The 16,365-nt window shown below is 43.2% G+C and overlaps 1 protein-coding gene across 2 annotated transcripts in view; it reads left to right on the forward strand.

The window, feature by feature from the left end:
* The window catches only part of LOC121539913 (zinc transporter ZIP11), a 157,207-nt gene that overhangs the window by 76,644 nt on the left and 64,198 nt on the right, over positions 1-16,365 (forward strand). The window contains exon 5 of one of the 2 annotated variants that reach the window (XM_041848589.2): positions 5,363-5,492. In XM_041848589.2, the coding sequence (XP_041704523.1) occupies positions 5,363-5,492 (130 nt within the window). The remainder of the gene's footprint in view (positions 1-5,362; positions 5,493-16,365) is intronic. The other variant, XM_041848651.2, reaches the window with a different exon arrangement.

Here is a 16,365-nt window from a genome sequence, read left to right on the forward strand (position 1 = left end):
GCTGATGTGCAGTTCATGTCTGTATCTCCATTACTAATGTATGTAGGAACCAACAGGGAAACACGATATTGTGATGTAGTCTGATCACTACCAGGATACGTTGCCATGTTCCATCCTATACCTTCAGTAGTGGCGATGGACTTAGGGAGTTTTTTTATTTATTCGTACCATTCCACTCAGAGAGGGATGGATGGAAAGGGAAAACAGGGGAAAAGAAAGAGAGAACCTCATGCTGGGCAGACAGTGACATTTGAGCTCCTCTCCTGGAATGGGTCCAGACAAAGCTCAGCATCAGGACTGGGCCTGCTGTACTGTTAGGAACACGGCACTGTTCCACTGAGGAGTGGAGAGGGAATCTGATCTGGTGTGACTGGAGTCTTTTGAATGGACCTTTTTAATAATAGACCTAGAGTTGACTCAACTGTGTGCCCAGAGTAGGATGCATTTTCCCACAGATGCTGATCCTAGACCAACTTCGGGCAACCTGGCCTGAAGATTTATTTATAGCAGAATGCTGACAACAAAGATGAAATACCAGTAGGTTACCTCCTCCAACACCCCGTTCGTCTGTCCTTCCATCACATCAGAGAGCTGTGTGCTCAGTGCTCAATATAAATGGGTCAGGAACCTTTGTGTTGCTCGGCCGGGCTCTCCAGAGAGGTACTGGTTCTGATGCCATGTTGTTCTGTGCCCCACTTCAAATGATGCCAGGAATAAGTGTGTGTACAGGAAGAGCAAGGGAATAAAAGCGAGAACATGAAGGCCTATGTATCGACTACCAAGAAAGAGTTACAATGGTAAGGTATAAGAGTGATGAGTCAGAAAGAGTTAGAATAGTAAGGTATAAGAGTCTGATGAGTCAGAAAGAGTTAGAATAGTAAGGTATAAGAGTCTGATGAGTCAGAAAGAGTTAGAATAGTAAGGTATAAGAGTCTGATGAGTCAGAAAGAGTTAGAATAGTAAGGTATATGAGTCTGATGAGTCAGAAAGAGTTAGAATAGTAAGGTATAATAGTCTGATGAGTCAGAAAGAGTTAGAATAGTAAGGTATACGAGTCTGATGAGTCAGAAAGAGTTAGAATAGTAAGGTATAAGAGTCTGTTGAGTCAGAAAGAGTTAGAATAGTAAGGTATAAGAGTCTGATGAGTCAGAAAGAGTTAGAATAGTAAGGTATAAGAGTCTGATGTGTCAGAAAGAGTTAGAATAGTAAGGTATACGAGTCTGATGAGTCAGAAAGAGTTAGAATAGTAAGGTATAAGAGTCTGATGAGTCAGAAAGAGTTAGAATAGTAAGGTATAAGAGTCTGATGAGTCAGAAAGAGTTAGAATAGTAAGGTATAAGAGTCTGATGAGTCAGAAAGAGTTAGAATAGTAAGGTATAAGAGTCTGATGAGTCAGAAAGAGTTAGAATAGTAAGGTATAAGAGTCTGATGAGTCAGAAAGAGTTAGAATAGTAAGGTATAAGAGTCTGAGTCAGAATAAGTCAGATAATTGACGATGAGAGAGAAATGTACTGATATTCACATCGATTTGAGACTGTGACATTTGGAATGCTAAGAGCTACACATGGATATATGTTGACAGATCGGGGACAGGTAGCAAATCCATGTAACTTCCTTCAATACTCCAATGACGGATGGGTTGAATCCAGGGTAGTATTGCGTACCGATGTATACGCGTGCACGCACACGCATGCACTTACGATAGAACGAACGCACACACACACAGCACACACACACTGAGCTTCCCGACAGCAGGGTCAGGGGCTGTGATGAATACATCTGGGTCCAGAGCAATTAAATATCTGCCGGATGAAGGAAGGTGCCATAACGAATGGATAGATGAAGCCTTTGTGGATAATTAAAACTCCACCTGGCCCAAGGGACACATCTGGTAAATTGGTCTAAGTTGTGTTCTCACTAGCGCAATGTTTATAAGGGGTGTATTCACTAGTGTGTCTTTTATCAAGCAAATGTTTATCATAGTACATACTCTAGCATCATGATGTGCGTTGTTTTGTCAGGCACACTCTGAGGAATGTTCTGAATTATTCAGACAGTGGCTGGCTAGTGAGAATGGACTAAACAGAAGCAACCTCTGAAACACTAACAATTGTTGACATAAAGAAGAATTCACTTTGGTACACTTCATCATAGGGATTATAGGAGCTTAAATTGAAGAGGCAAGGAAAAGCAATCCATCACCAAGAACTCTCTCTTTCTCTCCTTCTCTCTCTCTCCATCATTTTTCATCTCTCTGCCATAACAACATCTCCTCCCCTGAGAGTTTCTCCACTCCCTGTGTTCATGTTACAGTAGATATTGGACATTGGATGTGATGGACCACAGATGAGCAGTATCAAACATGATGCTGTGTGTGCGTTCTCCCAGACCGTAAATTCCCAAATCGTCCCTCTCTGTAGTTGGGATTGATCCGTTGCGCCACCTCCAATTATTCATACCACACACACACACACACACGTGAGTTCTTGTTGTTTTGACATTGATTGCCATTACCTTGACCGCTGAAGAAGGGCTCATACCCGAAACGTTCGTGCGGCAATAAAAATATGTCAATTTGATTTGTTACGTTTATTTACCAGAGTGCTGTCCTATTTCTGTTCTTTGGATTATATACGAGGATGCAGCACCCGATTTTTAAGTTTATACTGTAAAAAGTCGAGCACATTGTTTATCTTTTCATATCTTATCATTTTGGGGACGCCAGTTGTGAAATTAAACAGAAATTGAACAGGTAAAAATTGATTATGATAACAGAGGACAATGTGTGCACGCTGTAATGAATACTGTTGTCCACTCACTACTGCGACACCTGCTGAATGAGGATTGTGTCCAAGGCACAAATGTAATTACTGGATATAGACTGGAGACTTCCATATTTCCTACGGAAACACAGCACACGCATAAAGGAATACACAGGGTAAACACACACACACACACACACACACACACACACACACACACAGGGTAAACACACACACAGGGTTCATGTTGGACCTGGACGGGTTCATTTCTCCTGTGAGAGAGGTTCTTAGTCATCCACCATCCACTGCTCATCACACACTACCTGACCCCAATATGAAACGACTCTATCTGGGGAGACATTACAGTAACAGAAACAATCTTCAGTGTCCCTCAGTATGTATCTGGAATGGCTGATTGAACCAGTAAACGGAGCCAGCTAACCGGGTTAAATCCGGCTGAATGCTGCAATCACCATTGTTTCAGTCAATGTTTTCTCTGGTTTAACTAGGCTAAGAGCCAGCCAGTCCAGCCAGCCAGAGGTAATGTCATTGGAGAAGGACAAGGGATGCGTCCCAAATGGAACCCTATTCCCTATATAGTCCACTACTAGGGCCCATAGGGGTCTGGTCAAAAGTAGTGCACTATATAAGGAATAGGGTGCCATTAGGGACATAGCCATGGTGTAGTATTGGTGTAATCTGGCTGTGGTCCCATGCTGCAGACACTCAGAGTGCACTTGAGCTCTCCCATCACAGCCAGGTCCTTGTTTGCAGTGTTACGGTAAGCCCTTCCTTTTGATGAGATTGTGTCAGGTCTGCCGTTGAAGGGGACCACTGGGGTTAATTGCATCCTCTGGGGAGGCACATCTCCAATCCCCCAAAGGCACGCACACACGCATACATACATACACACACACATACGCACATACACACTCATGTATGTGCGCATTAACGCACGGATGCGCACACACACACAAACACAATAATTATATTTAAGCATTGTTATGTATAACTTGATGTCAAATCCCTCATCATACTCAGACAAAAACATCCCTCTGCTTTGGCTGTTTTTTTTTTAAGGCTGCTCTGCAATAAGTGGTCTCGCTCAATCCCCAAATGGGCCTGATTTTGTTTTCGAGGTGTTTTGCGGTCTCACAACATTTCACATTCAAGCCAAGACTACCTAGCTGATTAATTTTGGCTCCTCTAGCCCAAAGCTGCGATTTTATGTCCGTTTTTTGTTTGCCGCCTCATCTACCCTGGCGGAAATTTATAATTCTGAAAGCGAGCAGCCACAAACCTCATTACAAATTAATGGAATTGTGAAACCGTACAGGCTAAGCACCAAATACCATTAGTGTTTTACAGCCAAAAAACAACAACCACAGATTGTGATTTGTTCCAGTGTAGTAGAATCCCACAGTTTTATAGATGTGTTGACGATTATTGATAGGTACATTTCCGTTGAGTTTAACAGCTCATCCTAATGTATTATTCATTTTTAATGGGAACATTACAATCTCCTTCAAAGGGATACATCGGGATTATGGCAATGAGTTCCCCAGAGTCAGATTAATTTGTGGATACCATTTGTATGTCTCTGTGTCCAGTATGAAGGAAGTTAGAGGTAGTTTCCCAAGCTAATGCTAACTAGCGTTAGCGCAATTAATTGAAGTTTATGGGTATCTGCTAGCATGCTAGTAGATACCCATAGACTTCATCATTGCGCTACCGCTTATACTTATGTCTGAGATGGGGGACGTAGCCTATTTGAAGGGGAACCTATAGAGGCACCTATATTTGAAGGGGCACCTATAGAGGCACCTATATTTGAAGGGGCACCTATATTTGAAGGGGCACCTATAGAGGCACCTATATTTGAAGGGGCACCTATAGAGGCACCTATATTTGAAGGGGCACCTATAGAGGCACCTATATTTGAAGGGAAACCTATAGAGGCACCTATATTTGAAGGGGCACCTATAGAGGCACCTATATTTGAAGGGGCACCTATAGAGGCACCTATATTTGAAGGGGCACCTATAGAGGCACCTATATTTGAAGGGGCACCTATAGAGGCACCTATATTTGAAGGGGCACCTATAGAGGCACCTATATTTGAAGGGGCACCTATAGACTAAAGCCTTTGTCTTTCTCTACCTGCTTTTAAGGCTGAGCCTTCAAAATGGAGGCGTGAATAGGCTTTAAATAAGTCTGAATCAGTACATACCAAATGATCAATTATTGATTTTCAAATGTTTTCTTTGAAGGTTCATTTTTGTTCCGGACTGAATTGATCGTACTAGGTTACGTAACGTTATTTCGTTTTGGTCCGAGTTGGCGGAAATGTCCAACAGCCACAAATTAAGTTGGCAAGCAGAACATGAATGAATAACCTTCTAATAAAATGATCATAAGAAGGTTTTTATAAACCGACACAAATAAAAGCAGAGCCAAGTTCATTATTTGTCCATGCCAAACTATTTCTCACTGACTGTGTGTGTCTACTGCTGCAGTACCAATGTATCCTCTTGGTCAGGTCTATATTCTCATTCTCTATAACCTAGATAAATAAGTTGGAATATGTGTGTGTTTTTTAGGGTGTAGGGGTGGACCCCCACACAGCCCTTGCCCTGCCCCCAGACTCCAAACTGGCCAAGGAGGAGGACCTCTTGTTCCCAGCCTCAGACGAGATGACCATCAGGATAGGTAGAGCAGGACCGCTCTCAGGCAAGCCTCCCTTCATATACCCACATCATCATCATCAGCAGCAACCTCACCCATCTACCTCTCAAACAACCTATGGCAGGGACTCAACTGAAAGACCGTTTAAAACCATGAGTCTCATTTCTCTGATGGCTTGCTCTTGGATATTTCTCTCTCTTTCTCTCTCTTTTCTCATCTTACCAATCAATATCTATACTGGCTTCCCGTGGTGCTTGAATCATCTCTCTGGTGTTCTTTGTGTTTTATGTTTTTCTTCTGGTTTTATTTATTTTTTATTTAGAAACATAAACGTATAAGCTCCTCTACGACACAAACATTACTCACAATTAGTCACAGAGCGTAGGGCAAAATAACTCTTAGCTTTAATGGCCAATTTTCACATTCTCTATGTTAATAGGCATAGTGAATTGGTTTAAATGGATATTGAGAACGGGTTTATCAAGACTGTGACAATATAATAACAGGAAATTGGCTACCGTTGGCGTGCCAGTCATTTTCGGCTTTGGCTTTATTCAATGTTCTGGACGTTAATTGCTTGCATAATAGTGAAGCCTGCAGCGATTATTAACTTGATCCCTGCACATGGAGTTTAGCTTGGTTAATTAACTGAGCCAAACAAGTGGAAAGATTAAATTTAGACTACAGGAATATAAGTCACTAATTTACTTTGACCCCCTTCTCCCTCATGTACTGTCACAGGGATCCACTCCAGCTGTACGTTCACTGATGATGATGATACGTGTCTTGCCATGTTTTTAAGTTAGGATGACAGACACAATAAGAACGGGGAAGGATATGGGACATGTACTGTTTATAGAGGGGATGTGCAGTGCGTCATAGTTATGTCAGCTGGATGTTGACTCAAATGAGCATATCGACCTACCGCAGAGGGATTGAAACAGAAACATGACCCTCGTTGGTCTAGTCAGCTGCGGTTACATTAACAGTTTTCTTGATCCTCTCTGACCAGCTCCTGTGGTAAATTCACACTGATTACCATCTGTTGCAATTGCTAAAAGCATCCCTATAGAGCTGACTACGTAGATTTGGAGCACATTGAATCAGCTCCCTCTTTACCCCATGTGGATGTAGACATCCAAAGGTACACTATATATACAAAAGTGTGTGGACACCCCTTCAAATTAGTGGATTCGGCTATTTCAGCCACACCCGTTGCTGACAGGTGTATACAATCGAGCACACAGCCATGCAATCTCCATAGATAAACATTGGCAGTAGAATGGCCTTATTGAAGAGCTCAGTGACTTTCAATGTGGCACCTTCATAGGATGCCACCTTTCCAACAAGTCAGTTCGTCACATTTCTGCCCTGCTAGAGCTGCCCCGGTCAACTGTACGTGCTGTTATTGTGAAGTGGCAACGTCTAGGAGCAACAACGGCTCCCCCACGAAGTGGTAGGCCACACAAGCTCACAGAACGGGACTGATGAGTGCTGAACCGTCTGTCCTCGGTTGCAACACTCATTTCCGAGTTCCAAACTGTCTCTGGAAGCAACGTCAGCACAATAACTGTTCGTCGGGAGCTTCATGAAATGGGTTTCCATGGCCGAGCAGCCGCACCCAAGCCTAAGATCACCATGTGCAATGCCAAGCGTCGGCTGGAGTGGTATAAAGCTCGCCGCCATTGGACTCTGGAGCAGTGGAAACGTGTTCTCTGGAGTGACTAATCACGCTTCACCATCTGGCAGTCTGCCCGACAAATCTGGGTTTGGCGGATGCCAGGAGAACGCTACCTGCCCGAATGCATAGTGCCAACTGTAAAGTTTGGTGGAGTAGGAATAATGGTCTGGGGCTGTTTTTCATGGTTCAGGCTCCTTAGTTCCAGTTAAGGGAAATCTTAATGCTACAGCATACAATGACATTCTAGAAGATTCTGTGCTTCCAACTTTGTGGCAAAAGTTTTGGGAAGGCCCTTTCCTGTTTCAGCATGACAATGCCCCCGTGCACAAAATGAGGTCCATACAGAAATGGTTTGTCGAGATAGGTGTGGAAGAACTTGATTGGCCTGCACAGAGCCCTGACCTCAACCCCATCTAACACCTTTGGGATGAATTGGAACGCCGACTGAGAGCCAGGCCGACTTGCTCAACATCAGTGCCCGACATCACTAATGCTGTTGTGGCTGAATGGTTTTGGAATGAGATGTCCGAGGAGCAGGTGTCCACATACTTTTGGTCATGTAGTGTACACGCCACAACCTGCTGTGTTGGTTTCACTGTGGGGCGGCTTGCTCTACTCTGACTGGTGTAGGTGAATCTCCTTACCCCGGATTACTCAGCACTCAGTAGTGTATATGACTGTGTGTGTGTGTGTGTCAGCCGGCATGCTTCTATATGTGTGGGCTAGGGTTGGGCGATTTATTACGATAGTATCGTCTGACGACGGTGATTGACAGCCATTGTTTATGGTGACAACATTGCGACTTGACAGACGATGGTTTAGCTTATTTGAACATGACTGGCACCACGCAGTAAAGAACGGAGTGTCACAGCACACATCAGGGTGTAGTTTAGCACACAAGTGACATTCCAATTTAATTGGCCTTTTCCTATTTGCTATAGCCTATATAATAAATATGTTATGTACAGAACGCAACAGAGGGATGTAGGCTAGACAGAGTGGAGAATTCCACCAAAGCAGGTCAAAAGCTCTCTGTCTGTCTGTCTTGGATGCATGGGCCTTACAGCCTAAACCTGTTTAAATTTATATACAGTGAGGGAAAAAAGTATTTGATCCCCTGCTGATTTTGTACGTTTGCCCACTGACAAAGAAATGACCAGTCTATAATTTTAATGGTAGGTTTATTTGAACAGTGAGAGACAGAATAACAACAAAAGAATCCAGAAAAATGCATGTAGAAAATGTTATAAATTGATTTGCATTTTAATGAGGGAAATAAGTATTTGACCCCATCTCAATCAGAAAGATTTCTGGCTCCCAGGTGTCTTTTAAACAGGTAACGAGCTGAGATTAGGAGCACACTCTTAAAGGGAGTGCTCCTAATCTCAGTTTGTTACCTGTATAAAAGACACCTGCCCACAGAAGCAATCAATCAATCAGATTCCAAACTCTCCACCATGGCCAAGACCAAAGAGCTCTCCAATGATGTCAGGGACAAGATTGTAGACCTACACAAGACTGGAATGGGCTACAAGAACAACACCAAGCAGCTTGGTGAGAAGGTGACGACAGTTGGTGCGATTATTCGCAAATGGAAGAAACACAAAAGAACTGTCAATCTCCCTTGGCCTGGGGCTCCATGCAAGATCTCACCTCGTGGAGTTGCAATGATCATGAGAACAGTGAGGAATCAGCCCAGAACTACACGGGAGGATCTTGTCAATGATCTCAAGGCAGCTGGGACCATAGTCACAGAGAAAACAATTGGTAACACACTACGCCGTGAAGGACTGAAATCCTGCAGCGCCCGCAAGGTCCCCCTGCTCAAGAAAGCACATATACAGGCCCGTCTGAAGTTTGCCAATGAACATCTGAATGATTCAGAGGAGAACTGGGTGAAAGACCAAAATCGAGCTCTTTGGCATCAACTCAACTAGCCATGTTTGGAGGAGGAGGAATGCTGCCTATGACCCCAAGAACACTATCCCCACCGTCAAACATGGAGGTGGAAGCATTATGCTTTGGGGGTGTTTTTCTGCTAAGGGGACAGGACAACTTCACTGCATCAAAGGGACGATGGACAGGGCCATGTACCGTCAAATATTGGGTGAGAACCTCCTTCCCTCAGCCAGGGCATTGAAAATGTGTCGTGGATGGGTATTCCAGCATGACAATGACCCAAAACACACGGCCAAGGCAACAAAGGAGTGGCTCAAGAAGAAGCACATTAAGGTCCTGGAGTGGCCTAGCCAGTCTCCAGACCTTAATCCCATAGAAAATCTGTGGAGGGAGCTGAAGGTTCGAGTTGCCAAACGTCAGCCTCGAAACCTTAATGACTTGGAGAAGATCTGCAAAGAGGAGTGGGACAAAATTCCTCCTGAGATGTGTGCAAACCTGGTGGCCAACTACAAGAAACGTCTGACCTCTGTGATTGCCAACAAAGGTTTTGCCACCAAGGACTAAGTAATATTTTGCAGAGGGGTCAAATACTTATTTCCCTCATTAATATGCAAATCAATTTATAACATTTTTGACATGCGTTTTTCTGGATTTTTTTGTTGTTATTCTGTCTCTCACTGTTCAAATAAATCTACCATTAAAATTATAGACTGATCATGTCTTTGTCAGTGGGCAAACGTACAAAATCAGCAGGGGATCAAATACTTTTTTCCCTCACTGTATATACACTACCAGTCAAAAGTTTGGACACACATATGGAATCATGTAGTAACCAAAAAAGTGTTAAACAAATCAAAATATATTTTATATTTGAGATTCTTCAAATAGCCACCCTTTGCCTTGATGACAGCTTTGCACGCTCTTGGCATTCTCTCAACCAGCTTCACCTGTAATGCTTTTCCAACAATCTTGAAGGAGTTCCCACATATGCTGAGCACTTGTTGGCTGCTTTTCCTTCACTCTGCCGTCCGACTCATCCCAAACCATCTCAATTGGGTTGAGGTCGGGGCATTATGGAGGCCAGGTTATCTGATGCAGCACTCCATCACTCTCCTTCTTGGTAAAGTTGTGTCCAAACTTTTGACCGGTACTGTATATATAACACTCCTTAACTATCTTGTGTCTAGCTGTTATAAACTTAGGCTACATTCCCTTCTCTCGCTCCATTCAATAGGCTTTGAATATGACTTTGGGCTAGGCTTTCATTGTTTTTGTGTTGCTTGCATGGCTTTCTCCCGATCAAACCATGAATGAATCTAATGGAGTTCCATCTCAGTTGTTTGAATAGCCTAAAAACGTGAGGTAGCCAGGGGACTAATATTGAGAGAAAACAAACTATATCAATAGACCAAATGGCCAAACCAAATGGCCAATAACCTATCCTCCTACAGTGGGTGGGGGGTTTGGCCAATAGGCAGCGATACCATCGTATATCACAATGTTTTATGGCTGTGTCTGTACCAGTCTGTCTGAAGCAGGCCAAGGCAGGGAGATGAAAGATCCAGGTGAGAGCCCCGCCGCTCATCAAATACGGCCTCAGCAATATGAATGGAAACACACTCACACAATGTAAATGCATTGTGAATGTAACATGAGAGTAGTTTCGAGACAGAACTGATGAGGCCAGGTATACGTCTTGGTATCTTTTGTGCTTCCTCCTTCCCCCTGCCACTTCTGCCCCTTCTCCCCTATTCTGTCTCTTGATTGGTCCGTCTTAGATCGTGAATGGTGATTGGGGTTTTCTCTGTTGATTACGTTCATGGATTCCTTCTCTTATGGTTTAATGGTACCTACCTGTATAATGGTGATTCCTTTCTCAGCCATCACAGAAAACCCTAAGTCCAACCAACAGCAATTAATTTTTTTACGAAAACTGTATATGTGTGGTATATGAATGTGGACGGTACGTATTGCCATTGTTGACACCAATCACATGCATAATGTCTTGATTTAATTATTGCTTTTTTGTGACTAGCTAAGGGCTGCCTAACATGCTTGTAACTGACTGTATTGTTAACCATGTATCAATATCAATGGGAGATCCAGTGAACACAATAACATTATGTAGCTACAATCCCAACAGGACAGGCTCTCCAGGCTTGTTTTGGTCACATCCTCCACTCCAGAAGGACGTTTGTTATTCAATTGATTTATGTTCCCGTTGAAAGAGCAAACAGTCTCAATATGATTTGCTCCTCACATGTTCTAGCCATTACGCAGAGGAAAAGGTGTGCACAGGAGTGTAGCCAATAATGTACCTGCTGTATCCATGCAATACTGTTACAGTGGTTCTCTCTCTCTCTCTCTCTCTCTCTCTCTCTCTCTCTCTCTCTCTCTCTCTCTCTCTCTCTCTCTCTCTCTCTCTCTCTCTCTCTCTCTCTCTCTCTCTCTCTCTCTCTCTCTCTCTCTCTCTGTGTGTGCGTAGATGAGGTTTTACAGGAGGGGATGAGGGCTCAGTGGGGTTCTGTATACACTTATCATTACACAACACATTGTAGTCCCATTCATATTAATAGGAGCACACTATGGTATCGCTCAGCTCTGTCCGTCCTTCGTCTGCCCAGCATGTGGTGTGTTTGTTTGTGTGTGTGTGTTTGTTCGCTCAGAAGTGTGTTGGTGTGCTCAAGTGTGTATTGTGTGTGTGCAAGAGAGTGTGTGTGCGTGTGACATGCAACATGCATTTCTGCACACGTGTGTGTGTGAGTATTTGTATGTTTGTGAGTCACTGGCCATCTTGAGTAGATGGCATACGTACTGACCTACCGTTCTCTCTCTCTCTCTCTCTCTCTCTCTCTCTCTCTCTTCTTCTCCTATCTTTCTCCCTTCTCAAAAGGCCTTGGTCGGGTCAATGCAACATGAGGTACATCCTTTCCTAAAAAGGGGCACAGCCTTTGTTCAGGTACCATCGCGCAATGCGAGAAGGAGCTGTTTGAGGAAGACGTTTCAACCTTATCCGCTTTGAGTTGGTGTTTTGAAAAGTGTGTTGTCCGCTGTAGTTTATTGCCACACAGTATTATTACACCAAGTACACTGACTATCCCAAGACTTCTGCTACTTCACTGTCACACTCTCTTGTATGCTTTGTCTTCTCTCTCTCTGTCTCTCACACACACCCTCTTTCTCTTTCTTGCAAATACAAAGGTACACACACACACTTATACTCAAACAAACCTTGGACGCTGACGGCTTGATGCCTTGTCCCCTGTGGTTGGCCTATGTTGCCCTTGTCGGGGGAAGGGAGGGAGGGAGAAGGAGAGAGAGAGAGTTACTGTTAATTTTTTATTGTTTATTTCTCTTTTGTTTATTATCTATTTCATTTGCTTTGTCAATGTTAAGATATGTTTCACATGCCAATAAAGCCCCTTAAATTGAATTGAGAGAGAGAGAGAGAGAGAGCGAGAGAATAGCAGCACTCCTAGAGTAAATAGCAACACTCCTAGAGTAAATAGCAACACTCCTAGAGTAAATAGCAACACTCCGAGAGTAAATAGCAACACTCCTAGAGTAAATAGCAACACTCCGAGAGTAAATGGCTACACTCCGAGAGTAAATAGCAACACTCCGAGAGTAAATAGCAACACTCCGAGAGTAAATAGCAACACTCCTAGAGTAAATAGCAACACTCCGAGAGTAAATAGCAACACTCCTAGAGTAAATAGCAACACTCCTAGAGTAAATAGCAACACTCCGAGAGTAAATGGCTACACTCCGAGAGTAAATAGCAACACTCCGAGAGTAAATAGCAACACTCCTAGAGTAAATAGCAACACTCCTAGAGTAAATAGCAACACTCCGAGAGTAAATGGCTACACTCCGAGAGTAAATAGCAACACTCCTCCTTTGTAAGGGTACATTATTCCTTCACTTCCCACAACTCTTATGTTTAGTGCCTCAATTCCACTGGGAATCAAGATAAATGTAAAAAACAAATACTTTTTTTTTTATCACGCCATTTTGTTCCCACTGCACTTTTCCCAAGTTGGCTTGATGCTCCCCAAACAAACAAACAACAATTTAAAAAATGGCCTGCAGTCAAAAAACTAAAGTTAGACTGTTGGTTGTTGATATTGTGATTAAAGCTCATAACGGGATACTTACAGGCGAAAGTTAAAGGATGGTTTCTAATTGTCTCGATTAAAGGCACAGGGATGGGGATTGGTAATAAGAATGGAAACTAGAGGAGGGGTGCAAGGATTCATCGGGTGAGAGGTTGGAGGAGGGAATTACGTTTTTTAACTGCTTCTGTAGGTTGTTGTTTAAAGGCACAAAGATGTGGAGCTATGATGAGGATGGAGATAATGGGAGGTTGGGTGCTTTGAGAGGGGGACGGGGCATAGTGTGTGACTGAAGGATGTGCGTCACAAGTAGGAGGGTGGAGGATGGATGGGGGGGATTTATAGATATTTTCAAATCAAATTAAATGTTATTTACACATGCTTCGTAAACAACAGGTGTGGACTAACAGTGAAATGTTTACTTACGGGTTTATAGATATTTTCAAATCAAATTAAATGTTATTTACACATGCTTCGTAAACAACAGGTGTGGACTAACAGTGAAATGTTTACTTACGGGTTTACTTATGTTCCCAACGGTGCAGAGAGAAAAAAGAGACATAATAGAAAAGTACAGCACGTAATAATAAAAGTATTAATAGATAAACAATGATTAACGAGCACTTGGTTATATACAGTGGGGAAAAAAAGTATTTAGTCAGCCACCAATTGTGCAAGTTCTCCCAATTAAAAAGATGAGAGAGGCCTGTAATTTTCATCATAGGTACACGTCAACTATGACAGACAAATTGAGAAAAAACAAATCCAGAAAATCACATTGTAGGATTTTTTATGAATTTATTTGCAAATTATGGTGGAAAATAAGTATTTGGTCACCTACAAACAAGCACGATTTCTGGCTCTCACAGACCTGTAACTTCTTCTTTAAGAGGCTCCTCTGTCCTCCACTCGGTACCTGTATTAATGGCACCTGTTTGAACTTGTTATCAGTATAAAAGACACCTGTCCACAACCTCAAACAGTCACACTCCAAACTCCACTATGGCCAAGACCAAAGAGCTGTCAAAAGACACCAGAAACAAAATTGTAGACCTGCACCAGGCTGGGAAGACTGAATCTGCAATAGGTAAGCAGCTTGGTTTGAAGAAATCAACTGTGGGAGCAATTATTAGAAATTGGAAGACATACAAGACCACTGATAATCTCCCTCGATCTGGGGCTCCACGCAAGATCTCACCCCGTGGGGTCAAAATGATCACAAGAACGGTGAGCAAAAATCCCAGAACCACACGGGGGGACCTAGTGAATGACCTGCAGAGAGCTGGGACCAAAGTAACAAAGCCTACCAGCAGTAACACACTACGCCGCCAGGGACTCAAATCCTGCAGTGCCAGACGTGTCCCCCTGCTTAAGCCAGTACATGTCCAGGCCCGTCTGAAGTTTACTAGAGTGCATTTGGATGATCCAGAAGAGGATTGGGAGAATGTCATATGGTCAGATGAAACCAAAATAGAACTTTTTTGGTAAAAACTCAACTCGTCGTGTTTGGAGGACAAAGAATGCTGAGTTGCATCCAAAGAACACCATACCTACTGTGAAGCATGGGGGTGGAAACATCATGCTTTGGGGCTGTTTTTCTGCAAAGGGACCAGGACGACTGATCCGTGTAAAGGAAAGAATGAATGGGGCCATGTATCGTGAGATTTTGAGTGAAAACCTCCTTCCATCAGCAAGGGCATTGAAGATGAAACGTGGCTGGGTCTTTCAGCATGACAATGATCCCAAACACACCACCCGGGCAACGAAGGAGTGGCTTCGTAAGAAGCATTTCAAGGTCCTGGAGTGGCCTAGCCAGTCTCCAGATCTCAACCCCATAGAAAATCTTTGGAGGGAGTTGAAAGTCCGTGTTGCCCAGCGACAGCCCCAAAACATCACTGCTCTAGAGGAGATCTGCATGGAGGAATGGGCCAAAATACCAGCAACAGTGTGTGAAAACCTTGTGAAGACTTACAGAAAACGTTTGACCTGTGTCATTGCCAACAAAGGGTATATAACAAAGTATTGAGAAACTTTTGTTATTGACCAAATACTTATTTTCCACCATAATTTGCAAATAAATTCATTAAAAATCCTACAATGTGATTTTCTGGATTTTATTTTCTAATTTTGTCTGTCGTAGTTGACCTGTACCTATGATGAAAATTACAGGCCTCTCTCATCTTTTTAAGTGGGAGAACTTGCACAATTGGTGGCTGACTAAATACTTTTTTTCCCCACTGTACAAGGGGTACCAGTACCGAGTCGATGTGCAGTGGTATGAGGTAATCAAGCTAGATATGTACAGTGAGGGAAAAAAGTATTTGATACCCTGCTGATTTTGTACGTTTGCCCACTAACAAAGACATGATCCGTCTATAATTTTAATGGTAGGTTTATTTGAACAGTGAGAGACAGAATAACAACAAAAAAATCCAGAAAAAATTTATAAATTGATTTGCATTTTAATGAGGGAAATAAGTGTTTGACCCCTCTGCAAAACATGACTTAGTACTTGGTGGCAAAACCCTTGTTGGCAATCACAGAGGTCAGATGTTTCTTGTAGTTGGCCACCAGGTTTGCACACATCTCAGGAGATTTTGTCCCACTCATCTTTGCAGATCTTCTCCAAGTCATTAAGGTTTCGAGGCTGACGTTTGGCAACTCGAACCTTCAGCTCCCTCCACAGATTTTCTATGGGATTAAGGTCTGGAGACTGGCTAGGCCACTCCAGGACCTTAATGTGCTTCTTCTTGAGCCACTCCTTTGTTGCCTTGGCCGTGTGTTTTGGGTCATTGTCATGCTGGAATACCCATCCACGACCCATTTTCAATGCCCTGGCTGAGGGAAGGAGGTTATCACCCAAGATTTGACGGTACATGGCGCCGTCCATCGTCCCTTTGATGTGGTGAAGTTGTCCTGTCCCCTTAGCAGAAAAACACCCCCAAAGCATAATGTTTCCACCTCCATGTTTGACGGTGGGGATAGTGTTCTTGGGGGTCATAGGCAGCATTCCTCCTCCTCCAAACACGGCGAGTTGAGTTGATGCCAAAGAGCTCGATTTTGGTCTCATCTGACCACAACACTTTCACCCAGTTCTCCTCTGAATCATTCAGATGTTCATTGGCAAACTTCAGAAGGGCCTGTATATGTGCTTTCTTGAGCATGGGGACCTTGCGGGCGCTGCAGGATTTCAGTCCTTCACGGCGTAGTGTGTTACCAATTG

This window comes from Coregonus clupeaformis, chromosome 1, assembly GCF_020615455.1.
Source record: "Coregonus clupeaformis isolate EN_2021a chromosome 1, ASM2061545v1, whole genome shotgun sequence".
Lineage (NCBI taxonomy): Eukaryota > Metazoa > Chordata > Actinopteri > Salmoniformes > Salmonidae > Coregonus > Coregonus clupeaformis.